General features: G+C 48.4%; 1 protein-coding gene across 3 annotated transcripts in view; it reads left to right on the top strand.

Moving 5' to 3' along the window:
• The window catches only part of pcca (propionyl-CoA carboxylase subunit alpha), a 451,487-nt gene that overhangs the window by 397,961 nt on the left and 28,568 nt on the right, over nt 1–24,958 (top strand). For all 3 annotated transcript variants that reach the window (XM_072476058.1, XM_072476057.1, XM_072476056.1), the window contains one exon: nt 17,242–17,382. In XM_072476058.1, the coding sequence (XP_072332159.1) occupies nt 17,242–17,382 (141 nt within the window). The remainder of the gene's footprint in view (nt 1–17,241; nt 17,383–24,958) is intronic.

The following is a 24,958-nucleotide window of genomic DNA, read 5'->3' as shown; positions in this document are numbered from 1 at the left end:
ATGTCTGTCCAGCTGGCGTAGATTAAACCACCTACCTTACCGGCGGGACAAGGCAGCGCGGGCGTGCTCCGGGGGGCGGGGGGGCGCTGGTGCCCCCACGGTGGCCTGGCCCGCGATCGGGGCCCACTGATCCGCGGGCGGGCCTGTGCCGTGGGGGCACTCTTTCCCTTCCGCCTTCGCCACGGTCTCCACCATGGCGGAGGCAGAAGAGACTCCCTCCAATGCGCATGCGCGGGAATGCCGTCAGCGACCGCTAACGCTCCCGCGCATGCGCTGCCCGGAGATGTCATTTCCGCGCCAGCTGGCGGGGCACCAAAGGCCTTTTCCGCCAGCTGGCGGGGCGGAAATTCGTCCGGCGCCCACCTAGCCCCTCAATGTTGGGGCTCGACCCCCAAAGATGCGGAGCATTCCGCACCTTTGGGGCGGCGCGATGCCCGACTGATTTGCGCCGTTTTGGGCGCCAGTCGGCGGACCTCGCGCCGTTTCCGGAGAATTTCGCCACTGGTGTATTGAGCACAAGTTCAAAATTTGCAGATGAGATGGAAATATTGTGAACTGTGAGGGGGACAGTGTGAAAGTTCAAAAGGGCACAGACTGGCCGGTAGAATGGGTGAGCAGGTGGCAGAATAGGTTGAGTGTGCGGCAAATAAAGCAGATGGTTTTTCAGGCTTTATTAATAGGGTCATTAGGTACAAGAGCAAGCGAGATGCAGTGGTATTGTCGCTGGACTAGTAATCACCCAGGGTAATCCCCTGGGGAATCGGGTTGGTAGCTGGGTTCGAATCCAGCAGAGGGCAGAATTTAAACTCAATAAAAATCACGATCATGAAGTGAATGTCCGAGAAACCCAACTGGTTCCAAAATGTCCCGTCTTCACAAATTTGAAGAAAAAGAAATGGGAGGCCCGGTAGCGCAGTGGTTACCACTGTTGCTTCACACGCCCGGGGTTCGATTCCCGGCTTGAGTCACTGTCCGTGCGGAGTCTGCACGTTCTCCCCGTGTCTCCGTGGCTTTCCTCCGGGTGCTCCGATTTCCTCCCACAAGTCCCGAAAGGGGTGCTGTTAGGTGAGTTGAACATTCTGACGTGCAGGTTCGGTGGATGGGCCATGCTAAATTGCCCTTAGTGCCCAAAAAGGTTAGATGGGGCTATTGGTTTACGGGGATAGGGTGGAAGTGAGGGCTTAAGTGGGTCGGTGCAGATTCAATGGGCCGAATGGCCTCCTTCTGCACTGTATGTTCTGTGTTAATCTATGTTAATTCGTGTCCGAACAGGCGCCGGAGTGTGGCGACTAGGGGATTTTCACAGTAACTTCATTGCAATGTTAATGTACTTGTGACACTAATAAAGATCATTACATTGAGGATTCCCTCCATAGAGACTTCAAACAGATCTAGCAACTCGACACTGGACATTCTTGAGTTGCTGTGGGCTATCAGCAGCAGCACAATTGTACCACAATCTGTAACCTCCTGGCCTGGTATGTTCCCCATTACCGCCAAGCCAGGGATCAACCCTTGTTCAATGAAGAGTGCAGGAGGACGTGCCAGGAGCAACACCAGGCATACAAAATGAGGTGTAAACCTGGTGAAGCTACAACACAGGACTACTTGCATGGAAAACAGCATAAGCAGCAAGTAACAGACGGAGCTAATCGATTCCACAGCCAGGTCAGATGCAGTGCCTGCACCCAGCCGTGGATGGTGGTGGACAATTAAACAACTCCCTGGAGAAGGAGCCTCCACAAATACCCCCCTCCTCAGTCATGGCGGAGCCCAGCGCATCTGTGCAAAAGGTGTAAGGCTGAAGTATTCGCTGTCGTGGGCATAGTCTTAAAATTCTGGCTAGACCGTTCAGGAGAGATGTTTGGAAGAACTTCTTCATTCAAAGGATGGGAGAGATTTGGAATTCTCTCCCACAAACTGCAGTTGAAGCTGGAACAGTTGTTAATTTAAAAAAAAAAAATTTGAAACGCATTTTATTCAAACTTGTCTCAAAGTAGGTTACAGCAAATAAACACCCCGGGAAACATTCTTCCCAACAATCAACTATACAGTTTGTACAGATTTTTCTCCTGTTTCACCCACCCCCTCACCCTCCTGCGACGAACAGCTCCTCAAACACGGTCACAAACATCCCCCACCTTTTCTCAAACTCCCCCTCTGAGCCCCTTAACTCATACTTTATCTTCTCTAACTGCAGAAAGTCATACAGGTCACCCAACCATGCTGCTACCCCCCCGGTGGCGATGCCGACCGCCACTCCAGCAAATTTTGTCGGCGTGCAATCAGAGAGGCGAAGGCCACGACATCGGCCTTCCTCCTCTCCAGGAGCTCCGGCTTCTCTGAAACCCCAATTATCACCACCAATGGGTCCGGGTCCACTCCCTCCTCCACTATCCTGGCTAAGACCACGAACACTCCCGCCCAGAATCTTCCCAATTTTTCACAATCCCAAAACATGTGCGCAGGATTCACTGGCCCCCGCTCACACCTCTCGCGCCTCATCTCCTACCCCCTGAAAGAACCCACTCATTCTCGCCCGAGTCATATGCATCCTGTGCACCCCCTTAAACTGTATCAGGCTCATCCTCGCACAAGAGGAGGTCCCGTTTACCCTTTGCAGTGCCTCACTCCATACTCCCCAATTGATCTCCATTCCCAACTCTGCTTCCCATTTTTCCTTGATCTTCACCACCCGCTCACCTCCCTGCTCCCCCAGCCAGTTCTATATATCCCCAATTCTTCCCTCCCCTTCCACATCCGGAAGCAGCAGTCGCTCCAGCAGGGTGTATCCCGGCAATCTAGGGAACCCCTTCCAGACCTTTCGTGCAAAGTCCCTAACCTGTAGAGACCTGAACTGACTACCCCTCGGCAGCTCTACCCTCTCCCTTAGCTCCTCCAGACTGGCGAACCCTTCCTCCAAATACAAATCCCTCACCTTGACCAGCCCCACTTCCCTCCACCTCCTGTATACACTATCCATCCCCCCGGCTCAAACCCATGATTCTCGCTCAGTGACGTTAGCACCGACATCCCTTCCACCCGAAAATGCCTCCTCAGCTGATTCCATATCTTCACCGTGGACTGCACCACTGGGCTCCCTGAATACCTACTCGGAGCCATTGGCAATGCTGCCGTCACCATAGCCCTCAAACTAGACCCCTTACAAGATTCCTCCTCCATCCTAACCCACTCTACCCCTTCTCCTTCCCACCACCGCCGCACCGTGTCCACATTCGCCGCCCAATAATAATGAAGCCAGTTTGGCAACGCCAACCCCCTCTGTTGCCTCTGCCTCTACAGCAGGGTCCTCCCCACCCGCAGTACCTTCCCCACCCATACAAAGTCAGAGATGATTGTGTCCACTTTCCTAAAAAATGCCTTTGGTATAAAGATCGGGAGAGCCTGAAAGATAAACATTAACCTCGGCAGAATATTCATTTTCACCACTTGGACCCTCCCCGCCAATGTTAAGTGCAGTGTATCCCACCTCTTAAGATCCTCCCTGGCCTCTTCCACCAGCTTCGTTAAGTTCCACTTATGGAGCCCCGTCCATTCCCTCGCGACCTGAATCCCCAAGTATCTAAACCTGTCCCTCGCTATCGTAAATGGCATACCCCCTAAATTAGCCTGCTGATCTCATTCACCGGGAATACCTCGCTTTTCCCTACATTCAGCTTGTATCCCGAGAACCCTCCAAACCTCCCCAACAGGCCCATAATCCTTCCCATACTCTCCAACGGATCCGAAACATACAGCAAGAGGTCATCGGCATAGAGCGACACCCGATGCTCCCTCTGTCCCCTCATTATCCCCCGCCACTCTGCCGACCCCCTGAGAGCCATCGCCAATGGCTCTATGGCCAGCGCAAATAGCAGCGGCGACAGCGGGCACCCCTGCCTCGTACCGCTGCGTAAGTCAAAGCTTCGTGAGCTCCTATCATTCGTCCTCACCCTCGCTCTTGGCGCCACATACAGCAACTGCACCCATGCCACAAATCTCGGCCCAAACCCAAACCTTCCCAAAACTTCGAACAAGTACCGCCACTCCACCCGATCAAATGCTTTCTCCCTGTCCATGGACACCACCACCTCCCGTACCATAGCTCTCGACGGATTCATCACCACATTCAACAGCCGTGTTATATTATTCGCGATCTGCCTGCCCTTCACGAAGCCTGTTTGATCTTCCGCAACCACCCCGGGACACAATCCTCCATCCCCCCCGCCAACAACTGAGCCAATACTTTCACATCCGTGTTCAATAGAGATATAGGTCTATACGACCCACATTCCACCGGATCCTTCCCTTTTTTGGGGATTAGTGTGATTACTGCCTGCTTCATCGTCTCCGGCAACTCCCCCTTCTCCAGCGCTTCATTAAACGCCCCCAACAGATGTGGTGCCAGGTCCGCCGCAAATTCCCTATAAAATTCTGCCGGGTACCCATCCGGCCCAGGGGCCTTCCCCGACTTCATACCCCTGATACTTTCCAGCAGCTCCCTCAGCCCCAGGGGCTCCTTCAACACCTGCCTCTTTGCTTCTTCCAACTGGGGAAATTCCAGCTTGTCCAGAAACCACCCCATGTCCCCCTCCTCTCCTCCTGGGTCTGTCTCATAAAGTCCCTGGTAATACTCTCTAAATGCCTCATTTATCTTCCCTGGCTCTGACACCACATCCCCAGCCCCAGTCCGGATCTTCAATATTTCCCTGGACGCAGCCTGTCTCCGCAGCTGGTGCGCCAGTATGCGGCTCGCCTTCTCCCCATACTCGTATTGCATCCCTCTTGCCCTAACCAGTTGCCCTACTGCCCCCCCTGTTGTCAGCCTGTCAAATTGCCCCTGCAACTTTTTCCTCCTCGCCAATCCGTCCACGGTGAGCACCCTCGAATATTCCCTGTCCACCTCCACTATCTCGCTCACTAGACGGTCATGTTCCGCTCTCCTTTCCTTATTCGCACAAAATGTAAATGAGACAATTTCTCCCCGGACCACTGCCTTCAGTGCTTCCCAAAAAATGCCCGCCGACAGCTCCCCATTCTGATTGAACTCCACATAATCCCGAACGCCAACCGCACCTCATCACAAAAACCTCCATCCGCCAACAACCCCGAGTCAAACCTCCAACCCAACATCTGCTCTTGTCCCGTACTGAACCGAATATCCAGCCAGTGGGGTGCATGGTCTGAGATAACTATCCCCGCATACTCTGCCCCCTACACCCCAACCAAAATCTCCCGACTCACTACAAAGTAATCAATCCTCGAATACACCTTATAGACGTGTGAAAAGAAGGAATACTCCCTTCCCCCTGGGTTCTGAAAGCGCCATGGATCCACCATACCCATCCTCTCCATAAACCCCCCCAGCTCCCTTGCCATTTGTACCCTACCCATTGACCTGGGGCTCGATCTATCCACCCTCAGCTCCAGGACACAGTTAAAATCTCCTCCCATGATCAACTGGTACGTAGCCAAATCCAGGATTGCTGCCAGCAATCCCCTCATAAAACCCACATCATCCCAATTTGGGGCATACACATTTACCAACATTACCGGTGCCCCTTCCAATACCCCACTCACAATCACATATCTCCCACCTGGATCCCTCACCTCCTTCGCACTCTCAAATCCCATTTTTTTGCTCATTGAAATCGCCACACCCCTCGATTTCAAATCAAACCCTGAGTGAAAAACCTGCCCGACCCACACCTTCCTTAACCTAACCTGGTCCTTCACACGGAGGTGCGTCTCCTGCAAAAAGACAACCCCCGCTTTCAAGCTCCTGAGGTGCGCGCACACCCGCGACCTTTTAACCGGCCCATTCAGTCCCTGGACGTTCCACGTTACCAACCTTACCGGAGCCTTGCGCCTCCAATCCCCTCTACCGTCCGTCATCTTCCCCACTTAACTCCTGCCCCTTTAATTCCACTCTGTACCTAGCCCATCCCAGATGGCCCCTTTCTTCGCCCTTGTCCATGTAATCTCTCACCCCCTGCCACATCGCAGAACCCCCCCCCCCCCAATTCCCCTTTCCCCTCCTCCCCCCGGCCACCCCTCTTGGCCTTCTCCCCCACCACCTCACTTCCGTTCACCAGCATAACCTGCTAGCGCGGCTGCCCCTGCCCAAAGGCACATTCTAATCACCCCCCCCCCCCTCTCAGCTCAAAGAAGAAGGCCTCCTGCTGGCCTTGCCCTACCCACCCAAACAAGGACTTCTCCTGAACTCCAGGTAGAATTCTCCAAAAGCAAACAAACCGATGTTAAGCACAAACAGTCCCATAAAACAGGAGGGGGGATGGGAACATCCATCCCCACATAAACTTTTCACCCCTACAACTCCTTACAATCTCAACATTGAACAGAAACCCCCCCCCCCCCCAACAAAAAAAGGCGAAAAGCCCCCAATCCCTACACCCACTTCAAACATGCTCCCGACCATTACAAAGTGCCAACACCCCGGTTCCCAAGCATTGTCCACTCAGTTTATGCTCCTTAATGAAGTCTTCGGCCGCTTCTGGGGTCTCAAAATAATACTCCCGGCCTCCGAACGTCACCCATAATTCCGCCGCGTAGAGTACCCCAAACCTGATCTGCCGCTGGTACAGCACCGCCTTGGCCTTGTTGAAACTCTGCTCCGATGTCCTGATAAATCCGGACGTATTTCCCTCCCAGTCGCAGCTACGCGTCTCCCTGGCCCACCGTAGAATTTTCTCTTTCTCCACAAATTTCTGGAGTCTCACGATCACCGCCCGCGGCGGCTCCCCAGCTCTAGGCTTTTGCCTCCGAGGCCTATGCGCTCGATCATCCCCACATTCAGGTGCCTTGTCGAGCACCCCTTCTGCCACCAGTCTCGCCAGCATCCTTGAGACATACCTCGTGGCACTCACACCTTCCACTCCTTCAGGCAAGCCCACTATTCGCAGGTTCTGCCTTCTCGAGGTATTCTCCTGCTCCTCAATCTTTGCCCTCAGCGTTTTACAAAGGTCTCCTAGGAGCCCCACCTCCGCCTCCAGAGCCACCCCACGATCGCTGTGTTCCGAGATCACTCCTTCAACCTCCCGAATCTGTGACCCCTGCACCTCCAAACACCTCTCCATCCACTCCTAGTACTCTTCAGGGGTGCCACAGCTTCTGCAATGGTCTTTGCAAGATCCTCGTGCATTTCTTTCCTCTGTTTATGGAATTCCTCCTTGATAAAAGTCATCAGTTCCTGTATCTGGGGCCTTACTGCTTGCCCCCCCCCCCCCCCAAACAGTTGTTCGTTTTAAATCTGAGATAGGTTGTTTTTCGTGAACCAAAGATATTAAGGGATATGGGTCAAAGGCAGGTGTATGGAGTTAGGTCGCAGGTCAGCCATGATCTCATTGAATGTCCGAGGGCCTGAATGTTCCTATGTTCTTATATTCTTCAGCCAGAAGTGCCAGGTGGATGACCCATCTCTGTCTCCTCTGAAAGTCCCCAGCATCACATATGTCAGTCTTCAGTCAATTCGATTCACTCCACGTGATATCAAGACTGGAGGATAAGGGTCGGGAAATCTCACTGCAACTGTACAAAGTACAGGTGAGACCACATTTGGAGTAATGTGAGCAGTTTTGGCCTCCTTATTTACGGAAAGATATAATTTCATTGGAGGGTGTTCCAAGAAGGTTCACTCGGATGATCCCCGTATGAAGGGATTGTCGGTTGAGCGAAGATTAAACCGTTTGGGACTCTACTAGAATTAGGGCAGGTGACCAAAAGGTTTGGTCAAATAGGTGGGTTTTAAGGAGGGTGGTAAGTGATCGATGGTGTCGACTTTGTCCATAGTTTATTGTGAAAGTCGCTCGCGTTGTTGTCATTTGCTAAATACTGCTTCAGAAATCTTCCTGAAAATTGTGACAGCACCCAATCTGAGGTTGCTTTGGCCATGAATCTAGGCTAAGAAAATGCTAGGAATTCCTTCCTTTTGACGAGGTGGAGAATGCATGTGGTGACATTTCTTTATGATTGGTTCTGGGAAAAATCCCACGCAATTTCCTCTGTTGTGTGAAGTTCAGAGATTACACTCTCCCTTGGGAAATATTACAGAAACATTTCTGTGCTGAAGAGATGTGTGAGATATTACAGGTTAGAATTCCCGACATCGAATGAGACAGAATGAGGCAGTTTAATTTACAGGGCCGTTAAAAATAAGCTTAGCATGATTTGTAATATATATATTTTAATTTAGAGTACCCAATTCTTTTTTTTTCCAACTAAGGGGCAATTTAGCGTGGCCAATCCACCTACCCTGCACATCTTTGGGTTGTGGGGGTGAGACCCACGTAGACACGGGGAGAATGTGCAAACTCCACACGGACAGTGACCCGGGGCCAGGATCGAACCCAGGTCCTTGGCGCTGCGAGGCAGCAGTGCTAACCACTGTGCCACCGTACTGCCCCAGGCAATATCATTTTAACACCATTAAAGTATTTCCATTTCCAATTGAGGCATTAAATGTGGAGATAACAAATCATCTTAAAAAAGAAATACTTGTATTTACAGTTCCTTTAATGATCACAGGATACAGGGACAGCAAGGTGGCGCAGTGGTTAGCACCGCTGCCTCACGGCTCCGAGGACCCGGGTTCGATCCCAGCCCCGGGTCACTGTCCGTGTGGAGTTTGCACGTTCTCCCCGTGTCTGCGTGGGTCTCAGCCCCACAACACAAAAGATATGCAGGGTGGATGAATTGGCCATGCTAAATTGCACCTTAATTGGAAAAGAAATAATTGGTTACTCTGAATTTATATTTTTTAAAATGATCACTGGAAACCACAAAGATCGTTACAAAGAGGTGCTTTTAAGTGTTGTTACTGTTCGGGCACAGCCAGCTTCCACAACAGCAATGTAATAATATATTTCTCAGTGATGCTGATTGTGGGACACATTTTGGCCAGGGCGCTGGAGGTGACCCCCCCCCCTGCCCTTCATCAGAATAGTTGTGTCATGAGATCTTTTATATTCACCCGAGAGGGTAGATGGGCCTCTGTTGAACTTTACATCAGCACCTCCGACAATGCAGCACTCTCTCAGTACTGCACTGGAGTGTCAACCAAGGTTTTTTTGCTCATGTCCTGGAGTAGGATTTGAACACGCAAACCTCTGTCTCAAGAATGACATTGCTACCAACTGGGCCACAGCTCGCACATCTCGTGGCATCTTATTCCAAATCTGACTTCAAATATATCAAACTTAAACCTAACACCTGTTCATCTCTCCACTGACATCATTTTTTAAAAAAAATGTTTAGAGTATCCAATTCATTTTTTACAATTAAGGGGCAATTTAGCGTGGCCAATCCACTTAACCTGCACATCTTTGGGTTGTGGGGCAGAACCCACGCACACACGGGGAGAATGTGCAAACTCCACATGGACAGTGACCCAGAGCTGGGATCGAACCTGGGACCTCGGCGCCGTGAGGCAGCTGTGCTAACCCACTGCGCCACCGTGCTCACCGATATCATTATTGACAGGTTGTCTGGTCGTTAGCGCATTAAGGTTTGTGGGAGTGTGATGAATACAAGAAATTGCGGCATACTAGCACAATGGTTAGCACTGTGGCTTCACAGCGCCAGGGTCCCAGGTTTGATTCCCGGCTTGGGTCACTGTCTGTGCGGAGTCTGCACATTCTCCCCGTGTCTGCGTGGGTTTCCTCCGGGTGCTCCGGTTTCCTCCCACAAGTCCCGAAAGATGTGCTGTTAGGTGACATGGACATTCTGAATTCTCCCTCTGTGTACCCGAACAGGTGCCGGAGTGTGGCGACTAGGGGCTTTTCACAGTAACTTCATGGCAGTGTTAATGTAAGCCTACTTGTGACAATAAAGATGATTATATTGATGGTAGAGGCGGCAGCATGGTGGCGCAGTGGTTAGCATTGCTGCCTCGCGGCGCCGAGGTCCCAGGTTCGATCCCGACTCATGGTCACTGTCCGTGTGGAGTTTGCACATTCTCCCCGTGTTTGCGTGAGTTTCGCCCCCACACCCCAAAGATGTGCAGGGTAGGTGGATTGGCCGCACTAAATTGCCCCTTAATTGGAAAAAATGAATTGGGTACTCTTAAGTTTAAAAAATATATATATATTAATGGCAGAGGCAGGTGAAGCAAGAGAGAGAGGTTTAGGAGATCTGTGGACAGCCACTTCTGTGTGCAGTATTTATTGAGAAGAAAATATAGTGTTCATTTGGAGATAGCAGAATGGGGCATTTCAAATTCTTTGGTATGAGATGGATCTTTGCCACCAGTTGAGTTTTTATTTTCCATTGACTGGGAAAAATATTGACTAGATTTTTAATTTCGAACCAAATAAAAGTGAGAGCGAGAATTGAAAATCAGTCTCCCAAAAGCAATTGGGCTGTCATTTTCTGAACTTCAGTGGAAAGGTCAGGTGGAAAGAAATTGATCGCTGCCAATTCACGACAAGCCTGTTTTGCACTGCCGCTTTAGACAGCATTGGTTGGCACTGCTGCCTCATAGCACCAGGGACCTGGGTCGGCACAGTGGCTCCGTGGGTAGCACTGCTGCCTCACAGCACCTGGGACCTGGGTCGGCACGATGGCTCAGTGATTAGCACTGCTACCTCACAGCACCAGGGACCCGGGTCAGCACAGTGGCTCCGTGGGTAGCACTGCTGCCTCACAGCACCAGGGACCCAGGTTCAATTCCAGCCTTGGGTGACTGTTTGTGTGGAGTTTGCACGTTCTCCCCGCGTGTCTGCGTGGGTTTCCTCTGGGTGCTCCAGTTTCCTCCCACTGTCAAAAATCGCAGGTTAGGTGGCATAGAACATAGAATTTACAGTGCAGAAGGAGGCCATTTGGCCCATCGAGTCTGCACCAACCCTTGGAAAACCTACCCCACTTAAACCCACACATCCTCCCTATCCCAGTAACCCCTCCACCCTTTTTGGACACTAAGGACAATTTAGCACGGCCAATCCACCTAACCTGCACATCTTTAGACTGTGGGAGGAAACCGCAGGAAACCCACGCACACACGGGGAGAACGTGCAGACTCCACACAGACAATGACCCAAGCCGGGAACCGAACCTGGGACCCTGGAGCTGTGAAACCATAGTGCTAACCACTGTGCTACCGTGCTGCCCTTACGGGGATTACGGCATTACGGGGATACGGGAGGGGAGTGGGCCTAGGCGGGGGTGCTCTTTCAGAGGGACGGTGCAGACTCAATGGGCCGAATGGCCTCATCTGCACTGTAGGAATTCTATGGTTCTACCACAGATAAACCCCAACATTTCCTTTTGCCAACTCCCCCTGCTTTCCCAAAGGGCTGCAATTCCAAAAGCGCTAGTAATCCTCTGGTAACTAACACAAATCGCCAGTCACTTGTTGAGAGTTGATTTAATTAGTGACAGCAGACAATTGGACTAGCTTCAACCAGAATATATATCGGCCCCCACTGTGCTAGCCAGTGAGTTGGAGGTGGGTTGGTATTTATGCCAGGATTTAAAGTGGCATTGTGCTGCCTCCTGGAATACATCTGAGTGGTTTGTTGGGGCATTTTAGAGAGCGGTTAACATATAGACAGGCCCAGTAGGATCGGCAGATTTCCGTCCGTTAACATATAGACAGGCCCAGTACGATCGGCAGATTTCCGTCCCCGAAGGACCGGATGGGTTTTTAACGACAATCGATCAGAACTAACGCTAACCTTTTAAATTCCAGATTTAGTTATTTCATTGAATTTAAATTCCTGTGGTGAAATTTGAACTCATGACTTCAGATTCAGGTCTCCGGAATGCTAGTCCACAACTGGAGCATTTTCTCCTGAAAAAAGCAGGATTATTTCTTCAGCAAAATGCAGTCAGTGGAGGATAGCAACATGATTTGCATGAAATCGATCCCAGCTATTTACAGCAATGTGGCGTAATTACTGAGGCCGTTATCTCCATTCTGGCTGGGAAAAGAAGCTCCGCTACTCGATACATTTTTAATCAACAGGAAATTCAATTTTGTCGCAAACGTCATCGTTGACAAGAATTTCAGTAAGCTTAAAGTGAGAAACTTCAAGTGTTTGCAGCTCTTTAAGCGTGAAGTTGTAGATTTTTTTTTTCCTTCTCAGGAACCAGCCTTGGGTTAATGCGGAAATTGAGAAGTAGGAATTTGCCAAATCAGCAGACACAGCATGTACAATAAACCTGACACGTCAGGCATTTTGAGGGATGCCTAGATGTTCATGTGATAGTCTTGTTTGTTATGTCACTTGCCAGTTCCATCGTTGATGAGCAAACTTGTGTGTGTGTGATACAGCGACAGATGGCACAGGGCTTTAACCTGTCTCTATAACAGCCTTAGCCATGGCTGACTTCATTTTTATATTAACATACTGGAATGGATATGTTATTTGTTAGGATTTCATGGTTTAAACCAGAAAGAGTACTTAATGCAATTCAATTTAATATTAAAAGAGTGTGTGCAATGTTTTGATAGCTTTATGGTTGGATACAATATTGTAAATATTTATACAAAAGTGAGCCTGTCTGATGGATCCGATTAGTTTTTGAAGTGTAGTCACTGTTGTAATGTAGGGAAAGCAGCAGCCAATTTACACACCACAAGATCCCACTAAATGCAATATGATAATTGCCTGTTATTCAGTTTTATGGTGATAGCTGAGGGATGAATGTTGGCCAAAGGACTCCACTGCGCTTCTTCAAAGTAGTAGCTTTTACATCCACCCAGGATTTAACCTCACTTAAAGGACGGGATCTCCAACAGTGCAGCACTCCCTCAGTACTACACTGGGACTGTCAGGCGGGATTATGTGGGATTGAACCCATGACTGTTTGACTTGGGGAGTTACAACTAGCAGCGGACACATAAACTGTTGTGTGGATGTTTAACGTTCTGGTTAAGCTCCGCAAATGAACTAACTTTAATTTCAGTAGCGCTGGAAGCTTTTGGTTTCGCACCTGTTAATTTTCAGAAACACACCCGGTAAATTCTGGGAAATAACAAAAAGCCAGGTGAGAAGCAACGACTTTGAAGAAACCCACGCAAACACGAGGAGAATGTGCAAACTCCACACGGACAGTGACCCAGAGCTGGGATCGAACCTGGGACCTCGGCGCCGTGAGACAGCAGTGCTAACCACTGCGCCACCATGCTGTCCCAAGAGAAGCAACGGCTTGACCAAAGATGCACAATCTGTACTTTCACACCCTTCAATTCTGGCTTGTTGAGATTTTATGAGATAAAAAAGACAAATGAGAATTTTCCAGATTCACTGTCAGCACCAAAGAGGCAATGATCTTTTGACGGCTGAAATTGGGACTTTGGCGGACTCGATACAGTGTGCAGAACATGACAAGACGTTACAGTTCGAAGCGATAGTCATGGGTGGCACGGTGGCGCAGTGGTTAGCACTGCTGCCTCATGGTGCCAAGGACCCGGGTTCGGTCCCGGGTCACTGTCCGTGTGGAGTTTGCACATTCTCCCCGTGTCTGCGTGGGTCCCACCCCCACAACCCAAAGATGTGCAGGGTACGTGAATTGGCCACGCTAAATTGCCCCTTAATTGGGGGGAAAAAAATTGGATACTCTAAATTTATTAAACAAAAGTTGGGCAGGTTTAGTTTTTTTGGGTCCTACTGAATAATTTAAAACTCAACCAGAGGAATAATCTTTTGGAATCATACAGCACAAGTGGCCATTCAGTCCATTGAGCCAATGCTGGCTCTCTGAACACTATAACAAAAAGAACAGCCACTTGCATTTTACAGGAGTTCATTGATTGTAAAGTGGTTTTGTTATGTCCTTTTTCTTTTATAAATTTAAAGTACCCAATTCTTTTCCAACTAAGGGGCAGTTTAGTGTGGCCAATTCACCTGCCCTGCACATCTTTGGGTTGTGGGGGTGAGAACCACGCAGACACGGGGAGAATGTGCAAACTCCACACAGACAGTGACCCAGAGCCGGGATCGAACCCGGGTCCTCGGCACCGTGAGGCAGCAGTGCTAACCACTGTGCCGCCCCCTTACTTTGCTTCTCCTGTGGGTCATGAATGTTGTGACACATCCACGCATGCCTTTCTTTTTACAGCTCTCTTGTGAAGGCGATCGAAGAAAGGTGACCCTGGTGTTGTGGCCAGTGCTTACCCCTTAGCCAAATGCCATCAGAGACACGTTACCTGGTGCTTTATCTCACTGACATTTTTGAGATCCTGCCGTACTTCCCAGTATCCCAACAGTTACTGGGATTTAAGGGAAGAATTTGTCCGTTCTCTCAGGAAAACGCATGGGGGATTGGGATTACTTGAATAGCTCTTTCAAAGGGACATCACAGGCCTAAATGGGCTGAATGGTCTCCTGTGTTGTGTTATTCTATAGCTTGTGCATGAGGAATAGCTACATCGAAGAATGTGATCTTTCATATTGCTATTGGGTTTCACAGCCCCTGGGAGGATCATCGTAACCCGGTATGGATGATCACAGCAGATGAATAAGAGTGAAATGGAATCAAATTAATTTAGCGGCCTTTAAAAAAAAGTTGCAATCTCAGCAATTTAAAAGACTCAGTCTTGCAGAGGGGAAGGACAGAAAAGAAAGGCGAATGTTTTTCAGCCTTGCCGGGGTCAACTTGTGGGAGCAGGCGTTGGGGGGGAGCGGGGCGGGGGGGAGGGAATGGCGGAAGAAAGGGAGCGAAACCTTTGTTAATCACACAGGGTTGCCTCTTGTTGAATCGGCAAATAAATTGTACTGCTATTCTTGGACAGGACCTGTGTTAACTCTTTTAATCCTACGCTTACTGAGAATGGTGAGGACATGCGCATAGTCTGATCAAAGCAAAGAGGGTAGAGACAGAAAATAACAGTGATTAAAACAAATCTTTGCTGATTTCCTTCAACTCTTACCCAGTCCCCATTTTGCACATGAACTGGAGTTGGGACAAACTTTGAACAGCGACTGCTGCCATCTACAGGCAGGTCACGTGAATGACAATCTTAAAACCACCACTTTGCATTCACCTGAGGAACTGAACTGGAAAAATTCAAAATGGGGAGTCGCCACTTTTTTTTTGTGTGTGTGTGTGAAGATTTCAGTTAATTGCATTGCACGGAACCTTTTCTTCCGCAGCGAGATATGATCTGGTATGCAGGCGGGTTAACTGAGGTAGCTGTTTTCTCCCACGGGCTCACTCAAGATGACCATTCCAGTGCAGAATGTGTAGACACAGAATCTAACCCTGAAGAAGAAATTGGTGACAACTGTTAAACCATGTTTCTGTAATCAATTTGTACAATTAACGTTAAAAAGAAGCCAGGAGGTCTGGCCATTATCGAGTTGCTGTTCATGGGAGCTTGCTGTGCACAGGTTGCCTGCTGCATTTCAACAGTGACTACACCTTTGAAGTAGTTCATTGGCTGTGAAGTTTTTTGGGGCTTATTAAGGTCAAGAAAGGTGCTATGGAAATACCTTTGGCAACATCTCCACCCGCCAAAGTCCACCCACCAAGGGACGGCACAGTGGCTCAGTGGTTAGCACTGCTGCCTCACGGCACCGAGGACCCGGGTTCGATCCCGGTCCCGCGTAGAGTTTGAACATTCTCCCAGTGTTTGCGTGGGCCTCACCCTCACAACCAGGGCAGCACGGTTGCATAGTGGTTATCACAGTTGCTTCACAGCTCCAGGTTCGATTCCCGGCTTGGGTCACTGTCTGTGCGGAGTCTGCACGTCCTCCCCTTGTCTGCGTGGGTTTCCTCCGGGTGCTCCGGTTTCCTCCCACAGTCCAAAGATGTGCAGGTTAGGTGGATTGGACACGCTAAATTGCTTTTAGTGTCCAAAAAGATTAAGTGGAGTTACTGTGTTACGGGGATAGGGTGGAGGCGTGGGCTTGAGTAGGGTGCTCTTTCCAAGGGCCGGTGCAGACTCGATGGGCCGAATTACGTCTTTCTGCACTGTAAGTTCTATGATTCTATAACCCAAAGATGTACAGGGTAGGTGGAATGGCCATGCTAAATTGCCCCCTAATTGGAAAAAAAAGAATAGGGCACTTTAAATTTAAAAGGAAAGTCCATTCACCAGCCGTTCTCTTCTCATGCAATATAAATTGTTCACACGTTCTAGTTTGGTAATTTCTTGTCAGCTGTCCTGTTGGGTGCAAGTTGAAAACAGCATGTCTCATTTTTCAGAAATACTGTATTGCCAAGCGATTCTTGGATCTTTTGTTGGGAGTCTTGAACTCTGCCTGTCTGAAGGTTCCATCTTGATGTACATCCACGTTTGCAACTATAATCTTGGATACAAAGATGTTGACCAATAAAGAATTTCACATCTACAGCGCCTTTCAAGCCCTCGGGAGATCCCAAAACGTTTTACAGCCAATCTAGTACTTTTAAAGTGTAGTTGCTAACTCACACCAAGCAAACTCCCACAGGAGCAATGTTATAATATAGTCGGCTGAGGAATCAAAGAAGAACTTCTGTGCGCCTTGTCGAAATAGTTCCATGGGATCATTTACATCCATGGGGCCTCAGTTTAAAATCTCTTAAAGTCGGCACCTCTGACAGTGCAGCACTCCCTCGGCTCTGCACTGGAGTGTCAGCCTGTATCGAGTGTGCCAGTCTCGGAGTGGGACTCAAACCCACCGACCGAGGCCAGCATTTGTTGGTTGTTGGGCTGTAGTTAGTAGGTTTGACTTTGGACATTTAGAGGTTTTTAGAATTCTGCCACAGGATGTGGGCATTGTTGGCTAGGTCAGCATTTATTGCCCGTCCTGAAATACCCTTCAGAAGGTGGTGGTGAGCTGCCCTTTTTTAAATGAATTTAGATACCCAATTATTATTTTTTTTCCAATTAAGGGGCAATTTGGTGTGGCCAATCCACCTACCCTGCACATCTTTGGGTTGTGGGGGCGAAACCCACGCAGACACGGGGAGAATGTGCAAACTCCACACGGACAGTGACCCAGGGCTGGGATTCGAACCCGGGTCCTCAGTGCCGTAGTCCCAGTGCTAACCACTATGCCACGTGCCGCCCTTGAGCTGCCTTCTTGAACCGCTGCAGTCCCATGTGGTGTGTAGGTACACTCGCAGTGCTGTTAGAGAGGGAGTTTCAGGATTTTGACCCAGCGACAGTGACATACAAATGTGTCTTGGAGATGGGGCAAACACTTGGAGGTTTGAAAGAGATTGAAGGCACAACCCTAGCTTGTTCATTTCAATTGCACAACTGGGTTAAAATGTTTACGTATTCTTTCTTTTTAGTACAAGGTCCGAGTACTGACCAAACTAGCGGCAGAACTGAATAAATACATGCTTGAGCGAGTGCCAGAGGACACGAGTAAATTCCTGACATCGCCAATGCCTGGATCAGTTATCACCATAGATGTTGCTCCAGGAAGTGAGGTAAGCATCATCACAATATTGTTACACTGTCTGTCTGCGATGACTGTTCTTGCTCTACATTCGATGTGTTTCGATTTTCACTGGACGAGAACATTTTACTTGGCTAAACTTAGGATTTAATACATTTACGTTGTTGTGCCCCACATGCTCCTTGTACTGGGTAAGAGTCATTGCTCAATTGTCATGATGTTTCTGAACAATTTAACTGATTTCTTACACCTTTCTGAAAGGCTTAAATTGTAAAGAAAGGTTGAATGGGTTGGACCTACACCCACAGGAGTTTGGAAGAATGAGAGGTGATCTTATTAAAACGTAATATCCTGAGGGAACTGAATAGGGTGGCAGCTGGGAGGCTGTTTCCCCTTGTGGGAGTGACTAGAACCAGGAGACATATTTTAAGAGGGAGACGAGTTTATTTTCTGCCAGAGGGTTGTCAATCTGTGGAATTCTCTTTCCCCGAGTGCAGGCTCGGTCGTTCAATATATTCAGGCTGAGTTAAAGATTTTTGATAGATGAGGGGGGGGGGGGGGGGGGGGGGGGGTCAAGGGTTATGGGGGGGCGGGGGGGGGGGCGGAGACAGGAAAGCGGAGTTGAGATATGACTGGATCGGCTATGATCCTGCGAGGGGCCGAATGGCCTACGTTTGCTCTTAAATTCCACGTTCCTTTTAAACCTTCAAATGTTGTTAGTTGCGCATTAAATGGGTGTTTAATTGTATTCAGGTGGTGGGTATTAACTGGAGATTCAGTCCTCCTTCAGATCAGAGCAGACTGAAACCTGTGACTACAAGGTTTGGAGGCGCAGGTGTGTCATGGAAATCTCTGTAAATAAAAGCTGCAAAGAATAACAAGCAGGCTCTAGACAGTTGTTCACTGTTTGGATATCTGATGTGTCACAAACGTATCTGCAAGCTGTTTCGATCTAGGTCAGAGTAACATACCGAGCAGGTATCTTATCCCACTGCACGTAACTACAGCATTTGTGCAGTCCCTTAATTATGATACTTAAGTCTATTAATAGTCCACTGATTACATTAGGCTTGACCTTTCTGCGTGTCTCAATGACCCGAGTCCACAAATCTTCATGCAGTCTCGTTTAATAAACAATTAGCATTGAGAAATTAACGTTAGCTATTTGCATTTCTGAGTTCTACGTTTGAATATTAATTTGTGCTTGTTGTGCTGCAACTTTTAGCAAAGCTTCCTCTAATTCTTTCAATTGTCCTGCTGCTTTGTGCCTGAAGATAGGATCAACCCAGATTATTTATTGACAGCGCTGTATCCACCCGAGAGTTAGTGGCCGGGCCTGAACTCTCAGAAAACCGTATAGTTTGCAGCAAACAAAATTTATTTGCTTGGCAAACAAGTTCTATTTACTAAGTAAGCGGAGTTTATCCAAGCAGCGCATATCAGTCGACAGAGTCTATTTAAAAAGAGTCTCTACAGGGCAGCACGGTAGCGCAGTGGTTAGCATTTCTGCCTATGGCGCTGAGGACCCGGGTTCGAATCCTGGCCCTGGGTCACTGTCCGTGTGGAGTTTGCACGTTCTCCCCGTGTCTGCGTGGGTTTCGCCCCCACAACCCAAAGATGTGCAGGATTGGCCACACTCAATTGCCCCTTAATTAGAAAAAATTATTGGGTACCCTAAATTTATTTTTAAAAAGAGTCTCTAAAACAGAACCCATGACCAAAACTGCAGCAAAGTCTCCAGCAAAGTAACATAATGCAAATTAAATGGGTAAAATCCACCTCAGTCATTGCGGCAGTGTGGCTCCAGCCATCACGGGCAGGGGAATTAGCCAATCACTTTCATTCTGGTTGTGTCATTGTATTACTGAAAACAGAGACGGGCTGCTGAAGTTTTATGACTTACACTCATCAGGGCAGATGCAAAAATGCTAAATTTCAAATTTAATGCAAAACAAAAAGTATATGATATGTTTTGACAGGAAGACTGAGGAGCGGCAACAGTAATGCAAAAGCAAAATACAACAGATGCTGGAAATTTGAAATAAAAGTTTAAAAAAACATTAGAAATACTGCGCAGGTCTGACAGCATCTACTGAGAGAGAAACAGAGTGAAGGTTTCAGGTCGAGGCAGCACGGTGGTGCAGTGGCTAGCACTGCTGCCTCACGGCGCCGAGGTCCCAGGTTCGATCCCGGCCCTAGGTCACTGTCCGTGCGGGGTTTGCACATTCTCCCCGTGTCTGCGTGGGTTTCGCCCCCACAACCCACAGTTGTGCAGGGTAGGTGGATTGGCCACGCCAAATTGGCCCTCAATTGGAAAAATTTTATTGGATACTCTAAATTTATTTGTTTAAAAGGTTGCAGGTCGAGATGACCTGACATCAGAACTGGGGAAAGTTTGAAATGTAACAGGTTTTAAGCAGGCGAAAGAGGAAAAGAATGAAAGGGACGGTCTGTGATAGGATGGACGTCGAGAGATATTAAATTATTAAGGAATTGATTGAGAAAGGTTAACGGGAGTGGTAATGGGACACGTAAAGACACAAAGGATCTGCCTGGAGTAATTGTGAGTTGAATGGCAGAATAGCCAATGGTGTTACAATTAATGCTGGAGTTAGCTGGAAGAGCTGACTCCTGAAAGCAGAACCAAGGGAAAAACAAGATTGAGAACGGAACTGGGGGAGAAAAGGAAACAAAATGGAGGCAGAGATTGCGGCCTGAAATTGTTGAGCTTTGTGTTGTGGGGTTGGCTTGTGGTGCAACGGTAGCGTGCCGGACTCCAGATCAGAAGGTTGTGTGTTCAAACCCTGTCCGGCTCACTACTGATCCTGACCTCGGTACAAATTACAATAAAACAAATCCTGGAGGCCTTATCGAAAAACGAGGGGCTGTTCCTGAAGTGTGAGAGCAAGGTGGAGAATTAAAATGGAATGCTCAATGGTACAATTTCATCAAAGATTCAGGAACAGAGTGCAGAGTGACCGCTATATGTCCGCACATCTTTAAGGATGGCAGGGCAAGTTGCAAAGTTGCAAGTTGTATAAAGTATTCAGGTTCCTTGCCTCTATTAATAGAGGAATAGATTACAAAAAAATAGGGAGCTACGCCAACCTTTATAAGACACAAATTAGACCTCAGCTGGTGTAGTGTCCATTCCAAAGCACAACGTATTCGGAAGAAGATGAAGGCCTTGAAGAAGATACAGGGGAGATTGACTGGAATGGTACCAGAGATGAAGACCTCAATCGATGAGGAAACATTGGAGAAGCTAATGTTGTTCTTTTCAGAGCAGATTTGATGGAGGTGTTCAAAGTAACAAATGGTTTTGGCGGAGTAAATAAGAAGGTAACGAGAGAATGCAAATTTAAGGTGATTGGCCAACGTTATCCAAAGTACCATGAGGAAACACTGTTTGTGAACGGGATTCACAGCCTGAAAGGGTAATGGAAACAGATTCAGCGGTGACTTTCAAAGGAGAATTGGATAAATACTTGTAAATACATATATAGGGCTATGGAGAAAGAGCAGGGGTGTGGGGGGTACGTTTTGGATAGATCTTTCAAGGAACCAGCATAGACACTGTGCTGTACGATTCTAGGCTGATTAGAGATCGCGAAATGAATGCTGAGTGTGTACCTTGCTTGAATTTTTAAAAAATAAATAAATTTAGAGTGCCCAACTCATTTTTCCAATTAAGGGGCAATTTATCGTGGCCAATCCACCTACCCTGCACATCTTTGGATTGTGAGGGCGAAACCCACGCAGACTCGGAGAGAATGTGCAAACTCCACACGGACAGCGACCCAGAGCCGGGATCGAACCTAGGACCTCGGCGCCGTGAGGCAGCAGTGCTAACCAATGCGCCACCGTGTTGCCCTTCTTGCTTGAAGTTTCATAGACTGTTATGGCAGTGGGATTGAACAAACAGAAGGATAGAAGTTAGAGCAACTGGATTGAATAACAATGAGACGGCATTATAAAAAGCAGCGGAACTCAAAGTGGTAAATTCACTGTACCCTGAGAGCTGGCATCATAGCCATAAGGGAGGAGGGAAAATAATAGGAGCTCTGATATTAATCTTGCAAACTTCCTTGGAAATGGAATTTATGCCAAAAAATTAAAAGCTTGTAAATGTAATAACTGTTGGAGAAGCAAGAACCAGGTAACATTAAGGCAGTCTGAGATGGCAGCACGGCGACACAGTGGTTAGCACTGGGACTTGCAGCGCTGAGGACCCGGGTTCGAATCCCGGCCCTGGGTCACTGTCCGTGTGGAGTTTGCACATTCTCCCCATGTCTGCGTGGATTTCACCCCCACAACCCAAAGGTGTGCAGGGTAGGTGGATTGGCCGCGCTAAGTTGCCCCTTAATTGGAAAAAAAAAAAAATTGGGTAATCCAAATTTTTCTTTTAAAAGGCAGTCAGCGATTCATGCCAAAAAAAAGAAAGAAAAAGGACTTGCATTTCTTCAGTGCCTTCCCTCAACCTCAGGATGTCGCAATGTGCTTTACATTTAAAGTTGTAGTGTTGGTGTTTTCCCCACTCAACAGCGTCGCCAATACAGTGGGTATTTCTATTTATCTTAGTGAACCACAAGCCTTTCCTTATATCGATCAAATAACCACACAACCAGTTAGTTAGTTCAAAAGATAGTTTATTTACATACACAAGAGTTACCTCGACATGCAAACACAATATCTACTATGAGTTAAGCTACACCTATCAGCTACAATAACCTATACTTAACTTCAGGGCGACCGGCACTGTGCAAATGGATAAGGCCTTTATCTGGATTTCACTTGGCTGATTTGAAGAAAGTGGCTCTGTCTCTGCTGGGCTCATCCGTCAGGTAGCAATCGTTGGTCTTGAACTTGGCTGGCTGTTCCTGCTGCGATTGGGTTGGCACAGGCCGGATCCAAAAGAGACAGAACAAATGGCTGTGTCCACTTTTATCCCTCTGGGATTTTGCGCTCTTTGGGACGGTCCTTAACTTTGGACCCAATAGTTCGACAGGGCTCTGGATCACTGTCTTCGATTTCGGCCAATAAGGGGGTGGGTGCCTTGGTGTCTGGGCGGGTCCTTAGCAGTCATTGACCTTGGCAGCTGTGCTTTCTGAGTAAGGGGAGTGGCGCCGATCAGTCTGTGGATGTACCAGTTGCTTGATTGGAGTTCTATTGTCCTGGGAAAATGGGCAATTAAAATGCAAACGAGCGGGGGTTTCGATCAGGTCTGGTTACCTGTGTTTCAGATACACATAGGCTCTGTATCTGTCTGAGTCCTGGGTTGGCCATAATTCCCATGGTCCTTTGCAGGTAGCCACCTTAGATGGCTGCAGTAGTTACTATTCTAACGTAGGGAATGTGGCAACCAATTTGCACACAATAAGCTCCCACAGGCAGCAATAAGATAATAACCAGATAATGTTGTTGAGGGATTAATATTGTCCGGGACACCAGACAGAATGGCCTGTTCACCTTCAAAATAGTGCGATGGGATCTTTTAATATCCATTGAGAGGGCCGATGCTGTCCCATTTCATCTAACAGACAGCACCTCCGACAGTGCAGCATTCCTTTCGTTAGCTAGATCCCAGGCCAGGTGGTGAAGTATGAGCGAGACACACATCCTTACATTTAGGGTAGGCTTATTTACAGTATGCAGCATTCCCTATCTCTGCTTCCTACTTAGCAACACCCAGTGTCCCAGAAACCTTTGTTTATACACTTCTGTGTGTACCAATGAATCAAGTTAGCTAATTAACAAATTGACAGTCCCTTAAAGGAGCCAATCTTTATGTATGTGCTCAAGATAACTTAATCAGTGCCCTTTACCTGTGCACACTTGGCCATGATAATACGATGAACATACCGTTAATATCCTCAGTACTGTGCCAGGAGTGTCGGCATAGGTTTTGCACTCAAGTCAAGGAGTGGGGCACAATCTTCTAACTTAGAGACAAGAAGAGAGCGTGTTACCAACTGGCCTACATTGACACCACAAATGATACAAAATTATTTACTAGCCAGACACAGGACTGCTTTGGAGTTCAGGCGGGGGGGGGGAAGAGTCACAGGGCTGGATTCTTCCGCCCTGCCTGCCGCAAGAACGCCACGGGCTCACACGGACAATGGAGACGTCTACTGACCTCGGGCAGGATTCACCAATCGCCGGACGGACGTGGCCGGAGAAACCCGCCCATCGAGTTTTACAGCACAGAAAGAGGCCATTCGGCCCATCATGTCTGCACCGGCCGTCAATCACCTAACTATTCTAACCCCATTTCCCAGCACTTGGGCCGTAGCCTCGTCTGCTCTGGCGTTTCAGTTGTTCATCTAAATAATTCTTAAATGTTATGATGTGGAGATGCCGGCGTTGGACTGGGGTGAGCACAGTAAGAAGTCTTACAACACCAGGTTAAAGTCCAACAGGTTTGTTTCAATATCACTAGCTTTAGGAGCGCTGCTCCTTCCTCAGGTGAATGAAGAGGTATGTTCCAGAAACATATATATAGACAGATTCAAAGATGCCAGACAATGCTTGGAATGCAAGCATTAGCAGGTGATTAAATCTTTACAGATCCAGAGATGGGGTAACCCCAGGTTAAAGAGGTGTGAATTGTCTCAAGCCAGGACAGTTGGTAGGATTTTGCAGGCCAGATGGTGGGGGATGAATGTAATGCGACATGAATCCCAGGTCCCGGTTGAGGCCGCACTCATGTGTGCGGAACTTGGCTATAAGCTTCTGCTCGGCTATTCTGCGTTGTCGCGCGTCCTGAAGGCCGCCTTGGAGAACGCTTACCCGGAGATCAGAGGCTGAATGCCCTTGACTGCTGAAGTGTTTCCCCGACTGGAAGGGAACATTCCTGCCTGGTGATTGTCGCACGATGTCCGTTCATTCGTTGTCGCAGCGTCTGCATGGTCTCGCCAATGTACCACGCTTCGGGACATCCTTTCCTGCAGCATATGAGGTAGACAACGTTGGCCGAGTCGCACGAGTATGCACCGCGTACCTGGTGGGTGGTGTTCTCACGTGTAATGGTGGTATCCATGTCAATGATCTGGATCGACATGGATCATCGACATGGATGGTTCCCGCCTCTACCACCGTTTCAGGCAGCGTGTCCCAGATTCCCACCCCGCTCTGGGTGAAAAAGATTTTCCTCAAATTCCCTCTAACCCTCTTGCCTTAAAATTATGTCCCTGGGTTGTTGGATATCTCTCTACTGAGGGGAAAAGTTTCTTCCCATCTATCCCATCTGTATCCGTCATAATTCAGCCTTCTCTGCTCCAGGGAAAACAACCGCAGCCTAACCAGCCTCTCTTCATAGCTGATTGGGATTAATGCCTGCATCAGCTGCAGCCTTTGAAGCCAAACTCTCCACCAGCCACAACATCAGGAGGGGAAGGAATTTCCAGATCACAAAGAATTTTACAGCACAGAAGGAGGCCATTCACCCATCATGCCCATACTGTCTCTTTGGAAGAGATATCCCATTCCTTCTGCTCTTTACCCATAACCCTGCAAATGTTTCCTTTGCAAATATCCATCCTCTTTCCTTTCTGGAAGTTACTGTTGAATAAATGCGTTGCCAGAGGTCACTGCGCGGAGTCAGG

Source organism: Scyliorhinus torazame, chromosome 15 (genome assembly GCF_047496885.1).
Source record: "Scyliorhinus torazame isolate Kashiwa2021f chromosome 15, sScyTor2.1, whole genome shotgun sequence".
Classification (NCBI taxonomy): Eukaryota; Metazoa; Chordata; class Chondrichthyes; order Carcharhiniformes; family Scyliorhinidae; genus Scyliorhinus; species Scyliorhinus torazame.
The sequence above is the reverse complement of the archived record's forward strand: the minus strand, read 5'-3'. Positions and strand labels throughout refer to the sequence as shown.